Below are 14,327 nucleotides of genomic sequence, written 5' to 3'. Positions count from 1 at the left end.
CGCCCGTCTCGGCCTTGGTAGTTGTTTTAAAATAAACTTTTCGATTATCTAGTTTTCATAATTTGAAATTCTTCCAATGAAAAGGAGATAATCAAACTGATTGAATAAAGATATAATTTGAAGAAATCTGAATATGAAGAAATAACTTTCTAGCACAAAGAGATGTCCAGAGCTATTTTTTTGAACTTTCACTAAGAAAGAGTGGAATCCATGAATAAATTTCACTTCTTCATATTTGTGTGAAGCCTTTATTTCCTTTCAGTGAACAAGCAGACCAGACGTGGGCAGGTGAATAAAAGCATCTTCAAATGGTCTTTGTAGACATGCAGATTTGTCTTATTTACATTCACAACTGAAATCGCCGTCCACCCCAAGTTTGTTCCTCTCACCATCTTCCATATCTCAGCAAATTACACATCCAGCCATCCAGGTGCACAACCTAGAAATCCAGCTTTCCATCCCACTTCTTCACTTTCCCATATCTAATGAATCATTAAGTCCTATTGATTTTACCTCCAAAATAGCTCTTAAAGCTACTTCTCTCAATCCCTATTGCCCCTACACTACATTTAAACTGGGATAATCTCTTGCCTGAATTACAGCAACAACGGACTTGGATTGCCCTTCTGTAATCTATTCTCCAAACTAAAGCCAGAGTGATCTTTCGAAAGGCAAGTTGGACCTGGTCACTCTTATTCCACTTTGCATTCAAACAAGAAATCACAAAATCTCCTATTTCATTCTGTGTATCTTACAAGGCTCATCATAATTTGGCCTCTAGTGACTCCTGCCAGATGATATGACTTTCCGTTAGCTAAAAGCACTGAGCTTTCCATGTGGTATTCTCTTGTCTGGAAACACTCACCTTCCACCATTTCAGCCTCTCTTAGAAACTGCCTCTCACCCCAACCCCACCACGACCACCCCACCTTCAATTACCTAACTCCTGACTCTTTATCCATGCTTCTGCTATTGTCCTCCAGACACTGTCTCCTGAAGCAAGCCAGGTGGACTTCTCTAAGTATCACTCCCCCAATCCCCCTTTCACCTTCACAGCACTTTCATACTCCAATGTTCTTGCTGTTTTCAGAAAGCTCTGGGAGACAAGTATCTTGTTATTCTTGCTCTCTGTTATATCTGTGGGCCTATCACAAGTACTCAAAGCATAGAAGTTCAATAAATAAGTGTTCAATGTAAGAAATGATCAGTGATTCTCAAGCTGCAGTGGAGTCAGGATCACCTAGAGAGCTTGCTAGCACAGATCACTGGGCCCCACCTCCAGTTTCAGGTCTGATCTGGGGTGGGGCCCAATAATCTCTATTCCTAAAAGTCCCAAGCAATACTGGTGCTGCTGGTCCAGGAACTATGCTTTAAGAACCACTGGAATAGAACGGTGAACAAAAGGAGAGGACGAACAACTTTTCCATATTGTTTTCATTAAACCCTTCCCTTTTTCCTCTAAAAGTAACAATAGAGTACACATGGCAGACATAGATTTTGGGTTCCTTTTAATGTATTCTTTATTATGGTAAAATATACATAACATAAAATTTACCATTTTAAAGTATACATTTGTCTTAATCACATTCACAATGTTATACAACTATCACCAGATTTTAGATTCTTTAGTAAACAGCTGTTTTTTTCTAGTATATTTCCTATTATGATATGACATTTGATGCAGAGTAGCAGACAATATATATATAAACTACATATTATGTGTATAGAAGACTACATTTTGTAGAATTCCCAGCACTATTATTTAACCTTCATCTAAATATCTTACCTCTTGTGCTTCGTGGGCTATTAATTGGTCCATTAACAATTTCCGCCGTCTTTTCTCCCTTTGCTCTCGTGCAAAAGCATCTTCTTTGAGGCGCTTCTGGATTTTTTTAATGTACTCATCATCCGAGTAAGTATTTAACAAATCGGTGGTTGTCTGGCCCGCTGTATCTAAAGAAGTCTTGGACGCACTAAGAATAATAGTTTTTATTTTAGATTTTTTAAAAATAATGTGATCCCATGCCACTATCTGTGACTATGGAGAAAGACCTCAGGAGAAGGATCCCTTGAGTTCACTGTTAATTTATTAATACAAGCATTGAAGAAAATATTCAAAATCAGTGAGTTCACTGTTAATTTATTAATATAAGCATTGAAGAAAATATTCAAAATCAGTGTGATACCAGTAGCTTAGCAACAGATCCCATTTGCTTCACCCCATTTCTAAATTCTCTTTGAGGTCCTTAGCATAGCCTTCTTTCAAGGCCCATCAGCTTTTTGTTCTTTCACCTTTTTTTTTTTTTTTTTATGGTTTTTGAGATAAAGTTTCGCTCTTGTTGTCCAGGCTGGAGTATAATGGCACATCTTGGCCCACTGCAACCTCTGCCTCCTGGGTTCAAGCGATTCTCCTGCCTCAGCCTCCTGAGTAGCTGGGATTACAGGCGTGCGCCATCATGCTGGGCTAATTTTGTATTTTTAGTAGAGACAGGGTTTCACCATGTTGGGGAGGCTGGTCTCAAACTCCTGACCTCATGTGATCAGCCCTCCTTGGCCTCCCAAAGTGCTGGCATTACAGGCGTGAGTCATCGTGCCCAGCCTTACTTTTTATGATTTTCATTCTACCCAGAGATTCTGGATTTCTTTTCCTTTGTTCCTGCTGGCTCTGGGTCTCTGACCTCCCCTGTTTTGAATCAACAAGAGGCAGACTATTGATAACCCAAGTGTCAGGGAAGGCACAGCTCGCAACAGCAGACCAGGCACACTAAAGCCAGGTCACTAGAGAGTACTTCTATGTACAAATGTTTCCATCTACTACACTCTTCCATCACCTATGAAAATGCAAATTACTCTATCCACTCCCAGATGAACTTCTGACTGCTTAGAACAGTGGCTGAACTCTTATCGAAAACACAGCAGTTGAAAGTTGGCTTGCTTACCATGCCACACATGTAAGCACAGGTCTGACTGGCTTCTTGCCCATGTCCTAGAGACTCAAGTAAGAAGACTCAACTCAGAGCTCTTGTCCTATCTCATGTCCAAAATGTAAAGGATCAGGAAGAACCCAGTGGTCTTCGCAACAGAAAGTTAAGCACATTCAATTTAGTGAGTCAAATGGTGGCTTAGTACAGAATTCATAGATTCATTCCAAATTTATCATTAAAAGATACATTTTTATGTATATAAAGATCAAATAATCATCGATTCTCATCTGCATCTCTTCAAAAAGTAAACAGAATAATACAATAGTGCAAGGTATACCACAATGTTACTTGCCTAGAAATAATGAATTTTTATATTATGTATAATCATTGTTTTTGTTATAAGTAATTAATATATTTGGTTTATAATATTACTTATAATCTTATTCAAAAAATAAGGACACATTATTAAAGTGTGTAGAGATTTGTCATCAATTCTTATATAGACACAAGTGCTCTGGTAAAACAAAGTTAACTCATGTTTGATGTTTAATGATGTAATACCTGCATATTTATAATATAGACCACATTGTAATATAGGTCATAATTTGGAGGTTTGCTGCTCCCAGCTGATCTCCTAGTGAATAAGAGAAGTATCCTATTTTTCTTCTGTCTGTACTTGTGCCTAGCATGCCTGGCAAGAAGTTGAAGTCTGCTAAATTTCAAATAATGTGCTAAAAAGCACCATTCATGCATAAAAATCAAACTAAAGTTCCGATCATTTTATCAGCAGGGGCTCATCCTTTGATTTTATTCTGTCACTGAGAAGAGCTGAGCACACATTATGTAGGTAGCAAGCACTCAGTAAGGCCAAAGACAGAGTTTAACCCTATCTATTTATTAAGATTTAGTATTTAATCGTGTAGCGTAACACTTTTAGATCTTTCATCAAAAATCTTATTATATTTGTACTTAAGTGTGTTGTGCAAAAAGCCCCTGCCCTGGATTGAGCATGGGTTAACACCTCTCTCAACACAATATTTATGCTGTCAATAACATATTTAACAAATTGCTTCTCCTTTATCAATTAGTCAACTCATCCATCTGTTGTCTTACTCCAATAAAGGTGAAAAAAGCTATGCATTATGTACTTGAATAAATATTCATTTTACTAGATGTAAGTTTCTTGAGGGCAGTGATTATATTTTCTTTTTATCTGTTTGCTTGCCAGACCTTCATCTAATGTAATAATTGTATGTGTATAACCTATTAGTAGCAGAAACCTTGGTCAAATTTGTATTTCTTAAAAAGTAGTTGCTGGGAAAAGCCTCTGATAAATCTATTAATCCAAATACCAAATTACAGCAGCTAATAACCCCAGCTAAAGAAACAAATAGCAGACAGTATTTATTATTCATATAAAAAATGAAAAAATGGAGGAACATTGTTACATGGGGAAAAAACAGTCATGAGGGCTCTTGCATTGCTGACATGAGACATCATTTCATTCTTCCACAAAAGAAAAACAGTGCACTTTGAGGTGGCATCCTGAGAAACTGTTCAGGAGCAGGCTATGAAAGAGGCAGCTGCAGAAAGTGCTCCTGCGGTTCAAGCTGGGAGATTTTATTGCCTTCTGGCGTCAAGTTAGTGTGAAGCTTCTCAATGTGCCCAGAACACACTTGATTCTAAGCTAAGATTCAGCATGAACTATAAAAGTAGTGAATAATGAAATGGCTTAAGAAGGGTCCTATATCATAACCATAGCCTCTGTTTTCTTGAAACGTTTGCTCTAGGCCAGCGCTTCCCAGCATATTTCTTTTTAAGTCCAAAAGAGAAAAGGAACTTTGTGCAACACACTGGAAAGGATTTAGATTCTCAGATGAAGCTGTTCACAGCCAGAGGTAACTGGCCCAGGGATTTCAGCTGCCCCAGGCCTTCTCCTCCTACTGTAAGTAAGGTGTCAATATCTCAGATGCCCTCTGCTGGAAATCTCTGGCAGGACCAAGTGGAGGCTTCTGTGAAGAAGGGACCTGACACTACTATTCCCCTCCCTTTTCTCTCAAAATAGAGCCCCAACTTTATGCAGGGAAACAGTGTGTCCAGTTAAAGACTACATTTCCCAGCTTCCCACTCTGCCAGGTGTGACCATGTGACTGAATGCTTTCCAATAAGATATAAGCAGAAATGTTATATGGGACTTCTGGGAAGGTTTTTGAAAGAAGCTATTTCAGATAGGAGATAACTACTTTTTTTGTCTGTCTTCCTTCCTGATATCTGGAACATGGGCCAAGTGGCCGGAGTCCCAGCAACCAACTTGTATCATGAATGTAACCTTGAGGATGAAAACCACACAACAGGACAGTGAGGCAAAAGTGAAGAGAGGAGGAGCCTCAGTCCTTGATAACCTTGGAGCTACAGCATATGCTATGGGCTGCTTACCTTCTGATTTCTATTACATGAGAGACAAGCAGATTTCCCTCTAATTTCATTCACTGTTGTTTTGGGGTTTCTGAAACTAACTGATAGAGACCTAGGGTCTGGTTGGGTTGGCAAAGGCAATAGGGAGCAGGTAAATGTTTGCAGCTGTAATGCACAGGGATGATCTTTAAGACATTTAATAACTGACATGGCAAGGACACTAACCAATAGATATAGATACTGGTGCAGGGCCTGGGAGACAGTGCTGTGTTTCATCTTAACTCTGGTTGCTAAACTGTGTGGAAACTGATGGGTCCCAGGAAAGGGGCAGGCCAGGGAGCTACAGAAGGTAGCATTCATCAAGTAGCAAAGTATTCAGTAGTTTAAGATGGTCTTTTTGGTGGACACCATCTGTTTATCACCACAGAGCCTGTGGCTAGAGAGGTGGGTGAAATAATTAGAAGAAATTGGTGTTTTCATGGGCCAAGGTCAGGGTAGGTGTGTACTAGGGTTCAAGTGGTGGCTGCATGGATAAGGAGACATGGATTATGTTGCTTTTATGGGTCAGGAGCAACACTGATAAATGGGAGTAGGAATCAGAATAGGGCATCAGGAGTTTCCGCAGAGAGTAGGAGGAAAGGTGATGTACATAAGTATTCTCCATTTTGCTTGATTTTCTTTCTTACATCTGACTTCATCATTTCTTCCTTATGGCTCTGATTGTCCTTGTTCCTCCTCATTTGACTGTCTCTCCCTTCCTTCAGAAAATTTTAATATAAAAATGAAGTATGTAATTTTTTTCTGCTTTTCTTTAGAATTAGTACCTTCTTTAACAGAGATTTATCTCATATTTCATAAGATGTAAATGCATAGAGTTTGGATTGTTTCCATTTAAAAATGTAAAAAAACCCAAGCTGTTCCTACATATGTCATCTCTAATGAATTACTTACTGTGAATCAATGACCTCCCATAGAAAACAAAGTGTGAAGGAGCTTTATCTTTAGGTAAATGAAGCCAATTAATGAGGAACTTTGTTTAATGAACCCACCAAAGTGACAGTCTTAGTGACATTTGTTCAATGAACTCATTCACTCAACTTCCTACTGCTGGTGTCTATGCTAACTGCTGAGAGTCTAATAAAGGATTTACTGTGACAAACTTAAATTAGTGGTACCTTGAAACAATTTTAGTGAATGTTTAAAAAATATGTGTGAACTTAGAATAATAAATATAGCACAGAAAAATAAATCAACTTTACATTTCATAATAGTCACTTTCTCTAGATGTTTATAAAAGTTGCTAACAAACAATCTGAACTTTAGCTCATTTATCTTCCCTAATATACTGTCTGAATCAACATTCTTCAGAGTGAAAAGATCCTGGAATAGCTCTTCCAGATAAACTATTTCTAAATATTCAAAAGCTAAGTGTAGAACATAATGCAGTTTTGTGATTATTAAAATAGCTCACATCTCACCTTTCTTTTGCTTGGAGATCCTTCTTTATTAATGCTTCGAACTTCTTAATTTCATTGGCCACATCCTTTAAAGAAAATTCATTATCAGTTCTCTGCATCTAAAAACCATTGAAACATCTTCATTTACCATATTCATTCAAGTTTATAAAATGACATGTACTACTAATTCAAGGTAATTAGGATATGAAAAGCTGCATTCTAAAATTTTTTTTATAATTTTGATTTGTTGCTTTTAGACTGGGATAACTATACCTAAAAGAATGTGAAAATTGCCTCCCCTGAATCATTTACTTCATGATTTTGACAGGGCACCAAAGGGCATTTCATTAGAATACAGATTATCAAAGAGTCAGGACATACATTTTTGGATACAAATACTTCTTTTTCTTTCTTTCTTTCTTTTTTTCTTTCTTTTTTTTTTTTTTGAGCCTCACTTTTTTTTTTTTTTAATTTTTATTTTTTGAGACTCACAGAGTGAGTCTCACTCTGTTGCCCAGGTTAGAATGCAGTGGCGCGATCTCGGCTCAAGGCAACTTCCACCTCGCGGGTTCAAGTGATTCTTCTGCCTCAGCCTTCCAAGTAGCTGGGATCACAGGCATGCGCCACCACACCCGGCTAACTTTTGTATTTTTAACATAGACGGGGTTTCACCATGTTGACAAGGGTGGTCTCAAACTCCTGATCTCATGCGATCCTCCCGCGGCCTCCCAAAGTCAAATATTTCTTTAAAAATTGTTGTCTCGGGTGTTTTAAACAATATTAAACAATATTAAATATTTTGTAATATTTAAATATTTACACTATTAATTTGTTATCTGAAGTTTAACTTTAGCTCACCTTTGTGTTTTACAAACATTTTTTAAAAAACTTTAATCAGGCCAGGTGCAGTGGCTCACACCTGTAATCCCAATACTCTGGGAGGCCGAGGCCAGCGGTTTGCTTGAGCCCAGGAGTTCGAGACCAGCCTTGCGTACCTGTGGTCCCAGCTACTCAGGAGGCTGAGGCAGGAGGATCACTTGAGCCTGGGAGGTTGAGGCTGCAATGATCCATGATTTTACCACTGCACTCCAGCCTGGGCAACAGAGTAAGACCGTGTCAAAAAAGGAAAAAAAAAAAAAAAAAAACCACTTTATTCAACTCAGGGACATACGAGAGAGAGATATGGAAATGGAATCAGATAAAAGCCTCTGTAGGTAGTAATTTTACAATCCAAGTACAGAATATTTTGTTAATATTTAAAAAACAAAAAAATGTGAATTAATATAAAATTCCATGGATATAGGAATCAGAGAGATCTGTCAATCTCTGCTTTACTACCACTGGGTAAAACATGTCAACTGCCTGGGTCTCAGTTTCCTCATCTACAAAATCGGAAAAATAATACCCTACTTAGAGAGTTATTTACAAATTACAGATAATGTGAAGTGTCCAATCCACAGCTTGATATACAGCGCATGTTCAATAAATGGTAGCTATTAATCATCTTTATAGGTCACATGAGAGAATATGAATCATCATTGTAGCAGTATGCAGTGTGAATTGCAGGAATTTGAATCAAACTGAACTGTAACATTGTTCTCCTGGGAAATATAATCAGATTGCATCTTACTGAAATGATTGACAGTTGGTGTGGTCTAGTAAAATGTCACTGGTATAGGTATCTTAAATTTAAATATACTGATAGCAATAAGTCACTTACCATTCCTGGGATTTATAGAAAAATAGTGTGGTATGATGAGGAGGAATTGAGTAAAAGTATATAGTAGGAATGGCATATGTATGCTATGTGTACCTTGACTGGCCCCTGCTGTACCCATGGTAGTTATGACCTGCTATGGTTTGTATGATTGTCCCTGAAACCACATGTGAAATCTGATCCCAGTGTTGAAGGTGGAACCTAATGGGAGGTGTCTGGGTCATGGTGGTGGATCCCTCATGAATAGACTGATGCCCTCCCTGTGGGTAAGTGAGTTCTTACTCTGTTAGTTCTCATGAGAGCTATTTGTTAAAAAGAGCCTGGCACCTCCTCTCTCACTCTCTTTTTCCCTCATGAATAGATTGATTCCCTCCCTAGGGGTGGGTTCTCACTCTGTTAGTTCCCATGAAAGCTGGTTGTTAAAAAGAACCTGGCACTTTCTCTCTCCCTCTCTCCCTCCCTACCCACTCTCTCTCACTTTCTCTCTCTCCATGTAATGTCTGCACATGCTGGCTCCACTTCCCCTCCCCCTTCTCCTTACTAAGGCCCTCACCAGATGCCCAGTCTTGAATCTTCCAACCTTCAGAACCATAAGCGACATAAACCTCTTTTTCTTTATAAAGTACCCAGCCTCAGGTATTCTTTTATAGCAACACAAATGGATAACACATGACCCATTACAACAGCACCCATTCTGATCTACTTTGTTATTGACCACAGAATCTTTTTCAACACAGGAGTCCAGACTGCCATTTAATAGGAGTTTGCCATTGCTGGCCTAAAGCTATATTCTTTGTTCTGAACAAGTAACAATATAAAATGAGTTGAATATGCATATAGTAGAGGAATTCTGAATGAGAAAGGACAAAGTCAGAGATAATTTGGAAAGCAAGTGTGAAGTTTTGGAAGGTCTCTCTATATGTTTCAAGGGGAGATTATTCTTTAGTTAAGACAAACACAGCACACTATTAAAGGATTATCACTTACCTCTGCCTCTTTTTTCTTTTTCATCATTTTTTGGGCCTCGAGTGCTTTCAAAGTACGATTTGATGCAGGTTTAGGAATCTGTATAATAGCTGCTTGGATTTTGGCCATTATTTCATTTTGTCGTCTTCTGTTTAAGTATTGCTGAATATCCCATATACATTAGTTTAGTGATTCAGAGTAACAGAATAGGCAATATAATACACTCATAGGTACAAATATATAAAAATTATCTATTGAAATTTTCAGAACCCAGCAATTAACCAAGGGACTAGGTGTCACAATTGTGTAATGTTAAGAAGCACGTGTCAATATGACTTCCTCTGAAAAGTATGATGTTAAAACACAATTCTGGAATCTGAAAATTGTATCTATCAAATGTCTGTATTTTCATTCTGTGTGCTGATACTAAAAGGACAATAAAGATGTCCCAAATCTAAATAAGAGTATAATTCTTTCCCAATCCTACTGTCATGACCTTACCAAGCATGGGAAGAAAAAAATTCTATCTCTGAAGATGGTCCAATTAGAAAATTCTATCTAGGAGACAGTTTCTAGGTGGGCTCCTGGGAAACCCAATAAAAATGACAAACTTCCCCAAAACCCAGTCACACTTAAACAATGAGTTCAGGGGCAACCTCAAACATTGAATTAACACTAAATTATGTGATATAATTATTGGATCATCTCTTCTGTATGTAGGCAGTAGTTATTTTAAGAAGAATGTAAGTAGGAGAATGTAACTGAAAAGAAAAAGTGACTGAAAATCAGATAAAGTATTTTAAATGATTTAAGAGGTAATATGTGAAACTAATCATGACTTTACTACTAATACATTATATTAGAACTAATATGATCATTAGTTCCCATGTCCTACAATAAAAAATTTCAATTTACCATTAAAAAGGCCTAAATAATAGACAATTTTCATTTCATTTTCTAAAATATGAATATTTATTTAATTGCAATATGTGTATCTTTTTTTTCTTAAAACCAGGAAGACACAGGGTCTCCCTTTTGCCTTATTTGTTCCCTATGATCATTTTGAACATAATTTATTTCAGAATATTTAATGGTATTATATTTCCTTTTTCTCAACTTTCTTGGAGACCGTCTGCATTAGGCTTGGTACTAATGGACAGGCTGATTCCACATAAATTAGAGTCACTGCAGTTGGCCTCAACTTAAACACTACTTTAAGAGTGCGTTCTCTCTTTATCATGTAACACCAAAGGGAAATATAATCCTTTATTTACCCTCTGGCAAGTCATAGAATTACATGACTGCTTTACATTGTATTATATATAAATTGTACTCCAGTTAGTCCACTCTTCTTCTTGAAGCTACGAAAACATCCAATTCTGAACTCTGAGGCAGGTAGAAATAAGCATCCCTGTTTTTATAGTTGGGGAAATTGAAGCTGAGAGTTGTTTAGAGGCTGACTCAATGTTAACTAGCTTGCAAGTGATCTTCCAGTTTGTTTGTCATCTTTTCATTCTTCCCTACAAAGAGCTGACTATGTTCAGAATAGAACTGCTTATCATTCCAAATAAATCCATGAATTTAAAAAGTGATTTTACAGGGCAATGGGAAGAACTACATAATTCTTTTGCCTGTAGTTTACACATTCCATATACCCAGTCACCTGAAATACTCTTAAAAATCTTTAATGATTCCATGTACCATTATTCTCTCATCCACAAAGGCACAGAAGATCATTAAAGAGTTTTAAAGAAATTTGAGAAGGAGCAGAGAGTTAGTCAAAGCAAGAAGCAAGGGCCAGAAATAAGTTAAGAGTTGTTCAGGTTAAAAAGGTAAGCAAGTTGAAAAGGTAAGCAAGCAAAGGATTACCTCACATTTCCAAGAACAGAGAAATAGGGCAGGACTAAAGGTTGCAAAAGAGGAGAAAGCGAGGGGACAATGTCTGATCTATCTCCCTCAGTGGTGACAATGGCAAGTGCCTTTGACCAATGGGGTAGCTAGTAGCAACCCTCCATCCCTAAAGCAGCTGAAACAATGATTTCTACCAGTGAAGGTAATGCAGTTATCTTGCCACTCCACAGGATGGCAGTTCTTGTTCTCAGTCACAAGTAGAGGGGACAGTCAGCAAGAGTCAGGATGGAGAAAAGGAGCAGGGGAGAGATAGAAAGGGTGAGAGTAGGGCAGGACAAAGTCATGCATCAGGAAAGTGCAACTTGTGCTCCACTACTGCTTATGCAATGTGTACTATAGGCATAAATCACAAACTGTATACTATGCACTAATGAATTTCTGAAAAAAATAGTTCTATAGAACCTTTTTTATATCAAAACATCTTTGCTCTTCCTTGAGTTTTTGAAATCTTTCAAGTTTCTCAAAATGCGAATGGGCAAGATCTTCTTTCACGTGTTTATATTTTTCTTGAAACCTGTATGTAATCCGCATCAGATTGAAATCAGTTTGACGTGGGATCATGTGTCTAAGTCTCTAAATGAAAAAAGCATTTCAAAAGATTTTGTTATTAGAGAATAAAAAGCACATGTTCATTATAAGCACAAATAAAATTTGTCTTCAAAACGAAATTCTTTAAATTACTATTGTTGATAGTTAAGCTAAATCCAAGCCCGTTCCAATTACTCATATTTTTAATTGATGTAAGAGCAATTACAAAAACATTATCCTTTGTGTTCCTTCTTACAAAATAGCCTCGTATATACTTTTATAGTTAAACTTTTTACACTGAGTTTAATTTTCAATAAGTGGTATTTATATTCTTGGAAATATATTTTTGCAAAAATAATTTCATTAAACCAATTTTAACATGTAAGAGATAATATAAGAAGCTCGATTCTTCCCATGCTTAGCCACTGCTTAGTAAAAAGTGAAGAAACGTTAAAACTTCCTAGGTTTGTGTTTCAGCTTTCCCACTTACTAGCTGCATAAAATTGGGCAAGTTACCTAATCCATCTGTGCCTTAGTTTCATTCTCTGTAAAATGGGATTAATGAAAGTACCTATCTTTTATGGCTGTTGTGAAGATCAAGTAAAATAATATTCACAAAGCACCTGAAACAGGGCTTGGCACATCACTAGGCATGTCGTTCAATAAATTTCAACCTTATTAATATTACCTGCATCTCTTCTCATCTAGTATCAAAGAAGATGGCATTTCTACTTCTTTCCTACGATAGATATCACCTCTTCCACATGAACCATTGATTGTATATTCCTCTTTCCATCCCCAGAGGGCCTCTTTCCATCTGGTCCTCGTACCATTTTCATCTCTCCTGCCACTGACTCTTTTTCTCAATTGATAAGTGGCCCCAGTCTCTAGGTCCATAAAACAAGCAATCTCATACTTCACTTGAGCTTTTCTTTCCTACTGTTCTCTTCTTTACCTCCACATTTCTTGAAAGAATAATCTATGCTACCCTCTTCCTCATCTCCAAAGTCCTTCTCAACTCACTGCAATCCATATCACTCTAATGAAACATTTTTCTCTCCCTAATATGTAAGCTCTAAGAGGGTTGGGGCTTTTCCTGTGTGTTTCTTGTGCAAGTGCTTGACAAAAAGTAGGAGCCCAATAAATATCTGTTCAGTGAATGAATTATTGACTCTGGAAGTTCACCCATGACCGACATCAAATGAGCTAATAGGCTCTTGTTTGTCTTCATCTACACAGCTCTTATAGCACTTGCCACTGTTGACCGCTTTACATTTTATTCTATATAAACTCCACTCCAGTTAGTCCACTCTTCTTCTTGAAGCTACAAAAATGTCCAATTCTGAACTCTGAGGCAGGTAGAAATAAGCATCCTGTTTTTATAGTTGGGGAAATTGAAGCTAAGAGTTGTTTAGAGGCTCGCTCAATGTTAACCAGCTTGCAAGTGAAGGAGGCTGAATGCAATATTAAATTATTCATATTAAGCCTAATCTAATTTCTAGCTCTCAAGGAGTGCTGAGTCCATTCTGCTACTAGACTTATAATGATATCCATGAAGAATGGACAAATATAAACATGGAGATGGCCCTCATATCTATTATGTCATTGCTGCTTCAAAAATTAAATTTAAAAATATAATTCTATCCATTGATATTTACTATTTTGCATGAGTGCAGCACTCATGATTGTTCCAGAGGCCTGTAAAAGTTAACACACTTCATTTGCCATAGGAAATGCATAAGAATGGGAGAGAATTGTCAACTAAAAAGTCATATCAATTAGTCAATAACACATTTAATGAGTATTTACAACGTTTGAAGCATTGTACTAGACATATTCATCAAGTCTGATACACTAAAAATCTGGTAAGGTCATATGACAAATAAATAATGAATACTTAGCCAACAATATCAGTATCAGGAGGGTAAAACCAAGAGAGTGTGTACTGGGCTGCACAGTACATGAGGAACAGTTTGGGGAAGAGGAGAGATGAGAAGGGTGAGTTTGGGTGTGAGGGAAGGAAAAGCAGGAATAGACAGTCATATTTAAGGACAGACTGTCAATTAACATAGAAGAAAGAAATACCATACTGAGGACTAGAAAAAAGTAAAAATAGGTTTCTGAGCAGAAGAATCCAATAAAAGTAAAATTTAGGGAAGATTCATTTAGCAGTTGATTGACTTATCCGGGAGATTGAGAGACATTTTAGCAGGTTGTTGCAGTAGCTGATAAGAAGATCTGGGTAGATATGATGGGGTAGAAACAGCAAGAGAGGAGCAGGCACAAAAAGTATTAGGCCTATAGTCCTAGCTACTCGGGAGGCTCAGGCAGGAGGACTGCTTGAGCTCAGGAGTTCAAGACCAGCATGGGCAAAAAAGCAAGGCCCTGTCTCTCTAAAACAACAACAAC

General features: G+C 37.4%; 1 protein-coding gene across 5 annotated transcripts in view; it reads right to left on the bottom strand.

Moving 5' to 3' along the window:
* Positions 1-14,327, bottom strand: part of SPEF2 (sperm flagellar 2) — a 203,019-nt gene that overhangs the window by 164,815 nt on the left and 23,877 nt on the right. For 4 of the 5 annotated variants that reach the window (XM_017959489.3, XM_017959487.3, XM_017959490.3 and 1 more), the window contains exons 4-7: positions 11,793-11,963; positions 9,501-9,641; positions 6,818-6,882; positions 1,787-1,973 (exon numbers count right to left, since the gene is read on the bottom strand). In XM_017959489.3, coding sequence (XP_017814978.2) covers positions 1,787-1,973; positions 6,818-6,882; positions 9,501-9,641; positions 11,793-11,963 — 564 coding nt within the window. The remainder of the gene's footprint in view (positions 1-1,786; positions 1,974-6,817; positions 6,883-9,500; positions 9,642-11,792; positions 11,964-14,327) is intronic. The other variant, XM_021939282.2, reaches the window with a different exon arrangement.

Source organism: Papio anubis, chromosome 5 (genome assembly GCF_008728515.1).
Source record: "Papio anubis isolate 15944 chromosome 5, Panubis1.0, whole genome shotgun sequence".
Lineage (NCBI taxonomy): Eukaryota > Metazoa > Chordata > Mammalia > Primates > Cercopithecidae > Papio > Papio anubis.
This window is presented reverse-complemented; position numbering and strand designations above follow the sequence as displayed.